Source organism: Amphimedon queenslandica, unplaced genomic scaffold (genome assembly GCF_000090795.2).
Source record: "Amphimedon queenslandica unplaced genomic scaffold, v1.1 AMPQUscaffold_11684, whole genome shotgun sequence".
NCBI classification, from domain to species: domain Eukaryota; kingdom Metazoa; phylum Porifera; class Demospongiae; order Haplosclerida; family Niphatidae; genus Amphimedon; species Amphimedon queenslandica.
Window position 1 is genome coordinate 5,401 of NW_003548074.1, and position 3,119 is coordinate 8,519.

Sequence of the window (3,119 nt, forward strand, 5' to 3'; positions counted from 1 at the left end):
AAGAGAGATAGAAGAGACCGTCTCAGTGAGTAAGAGGAGGAGGACGGAATGAAGGAGGAATAAGGAAATCATCTGTTAATAGTAAATGTTTTTGCCAAGACGCTATGGTACATGCATAGTGTACATGTACTATATGTTGAGCAATGGGTATAAGAAGTATTAACTGTGTGTTGTTTCACAATTGATGTACATGTACATGTTTGTGTTGTGTAATAATGTGTTTTCTTTGACTTTTGAGAGAGATGACGTTGAGATAAGTACAATAACAAGCTCAGTTATGTTATGAGTAGGTTTGTGTGTGTGTGTGTTTTTAGTAAGTGAAATTTTACATAATCAGAATGTTTGTGTTGCAGTAAGACCTAAAAGTATATAGTAGATGTAGAAAGTAATTAATTTTTATAACATGGGAATTAATTAATGGTTTTTGTTTGGGCATATTTCCAAGTTTCATTCATTACAAAATCAGGTCATATTATCTTGTGCTGTATAGAAAGTTACTATAGTACAGGGTATTTTTTGTCAAAAATGGCGGGATATGAATTCTTCATTTTAATAATTTATTTTAATGCATGTACATGTTCCTATTTTGTCTGAAAAATTTGATCAAAATTAATATTTTAATAAAATTTTAAAGATAGTCAAAAAGTTGACCCATGACCACGGCTGTAGTACAGAGAATTTTTTCAAAAATACCTAGAAAAAAATTTCATTTTAATAATTTTTTTCTGATGCACATACATGTTCTGATACTGTAATTTGAGCTAATTTTGATCAAATTAAATTTTTTAATGAATTAAAAGTTATTCTAAAATTGGGCCGAAGTTCCTGTACAGAAAATTTGGCCATCTTTTGTCAAAATAAGAATTCTTCATTTTTTAATTTTTTTCTTATACATATACATGTTTTTATGTGGTGTAGCAAGTTTAAGTTAATTCCAATTAAATTTAATTAAAAAAATTTTTTTAATTACTCAAAAATTTAGCCAAAGTCCTTGTACAGAATATTGGCCAAATTTTGTCAAAAATGGCTAGGAGAGAATTTCCATTTTTATAATTTTTATGATACGTATACATGTTCTTATGTTGTGTAGCAAGTTTGAGCTGATTTTGATCAAATATGAATTTTTTATGAATTTTTAAAGTTACTCAAAAAAAATTGGACTAAAGTCCCTATACTATAGTACAGGGTCCCAAGCCAAATTTTGTCAAAAATGGCTAGGAGAGAATTTTCTATTTTTATAATTTTTTCTGATACGTATACATGTTTTTATGTTGTATAGCAAGTTTGAGCTGATTCCGATCAAATTTAGATTTTTTTATGAATTTTTAAAGTTACTCAAAAATCGGGCTAAAGTCCCTGTACTATAGTACAGGGTCCCAAGCCAAATTTTGTCAAAATGACTAGGAGAGATTTTTCAATTTTTATAATTTATTTCAATTTATATACATGCTTTTATGTTGTGTAGGAAGTTTGAGCTGATTCTGATCAAATTTAATTTTTTTATAAATTTTTAAAGTTGCTCAAAAATCTAGCCTGAGACTATGAGCTATCGTATGATGGCTCCTAGAGTCAATAGATCTTGTTACATTCATGTTGCTATTCATGCTCTGTACATAGAAGCATTTGTAGCAAGGGCACAGTACATGATGTCAGTTATGTGAGAAATGACATGACACAATCTGTAAACACGAAGTCACATGCACACAGCATGCGTGTACTTAAAGCTCTCCTTGCATTATGTTTTATAGTGTTATACAAATAAGTCAGCCTGTCTTTCCTGTTTTGGGATGTTTTTCATCATGCACTGTTAATGTCAGCCCTTGTGTGGATAATAATTGTATAAACTGTTTGGACCTCAGAGACACATATGTACAAACACATTTAAACCCTTTTATCTTTATTTACTTTTGCTATACCCATTTGACTAATATACATAATACACTTTTCGTTACAATGTACATGTACATGTACTCTTTCTGTTTTAATTTTCTCTTTCTCCTTCTCTCCCTCTCTCTCTCTCTTCTCTAGAATATGAAGCAATGACAGCTTCACTAACAGTAGAAGTCACAGAGGCTAATGATCTATATACAACCGTTGATACAGCTAAGGAGGACCCACTGTATGCTAATGTTGAACAGAAGGGAGCTAATGGAGTGGCAGGAGCTCCTCCAGCATTTGATCCTCGCATTCCCAATACTTGTTCTGTGTCTATTAGTGATCTTGGTACTCATGTTGCCAGCTATCATAGTGACAATAACACTGCTTTCAATCAGCAATACCAGGTAGAAATAAAAATATATAATTTATAATACATACATGTATCATTAAGCTATGTAAAGTAACAAAATTAGCTACAAAAATTAGTTAAAAATTATACCTGGGGGATTTTGTGGATCTAAAAATTTAGTATTAAACATGCCAGCTTTTATGAATTTTTATGTCAACATTAAACTGAATACCAGTAGCCTGTATATACAATTATGATAATTTACACATGTACCTTCATTTTCATTAGGAACTTTACACAGGTGAAGATTTGCCTACTACTGTTGGCTTTAGCGAGCAAAATAAGCCATTTAACAGGTTTAAAAACATAGCACCATGTAAGATGAATAACAATGAATCTACTAAGTGTGATTTCTATCTCTCTCTCTCATTCATAGATGATGAGCATATGATTGTGCTCCAGAAAAAGCCAAATATGGAGTTGTGTGAAAGGGAATATATTAATGCCACATACATTGATGTGAGTCTTCATGGAAAATTATTAATACACTGTTACATGTAATATATGATTTTATATTCATATAGGGATACAGTAGTGCTAATAAGTTTATAGCAGCTCAAGGTAATATGCTGTATTGATGCTAATAAGTGATTATTGGTGTCCTCTATTCAGGTCCAATGAAGAAGACATTAGTTGATTTCTGGCGTCTTATCTGGCAGGAGAAGCCAGTGTCTATTGTAATGGTAACCAACCTGAAGGAAGGAACTAAGAGCAAGTGTGAGCAGTACTGGCCTAATGGTAGAGCCGAGAGTGAAGAATTTGGACCTTTCTCTGTCACACTTGTTGACGAACAGGTCTTACCTGATTTTGTTATAAGAAGCATCACTGTAAT

At 31.8% G+C, this 3,119-nt stretch overlaps 1 protein-coding gene across 1 annotated transcript in view; it reads left to right on the plus strand.

Moving 5' to 3' along the window:
* LOC105315141 (receptor-type tyrosine-protein phosphatase alpha-like) overlaps positions 1-3,119 on the plus strand; it is a 6,117-nt gene that overhangs the window by 1,401 nt on the left and 1,597 nt on the right. The window contains exons 5-9 of the mRNA XM_020005162.1: positions 2,029-2,282; positions 2,516-2,603; positions 2,664-2,746; positions 2,812-2,848; positions 2,900-3,117. Coding sequence (XP_019860721.1) covers positions 2,029-2,282; positions 2,516-2,603; positions 2,664-2,746; positions 2,812-2,848; positions 2,900-3,117 — 680 coding nt within the window. The remainder of the gene's footprint in view (positions 1-2,028; positions 2,283-2,515; positions 2,604-2,663; positions 2,747-2,811; positions 2,849-2,899; positions 3,118-3,119) is intronic.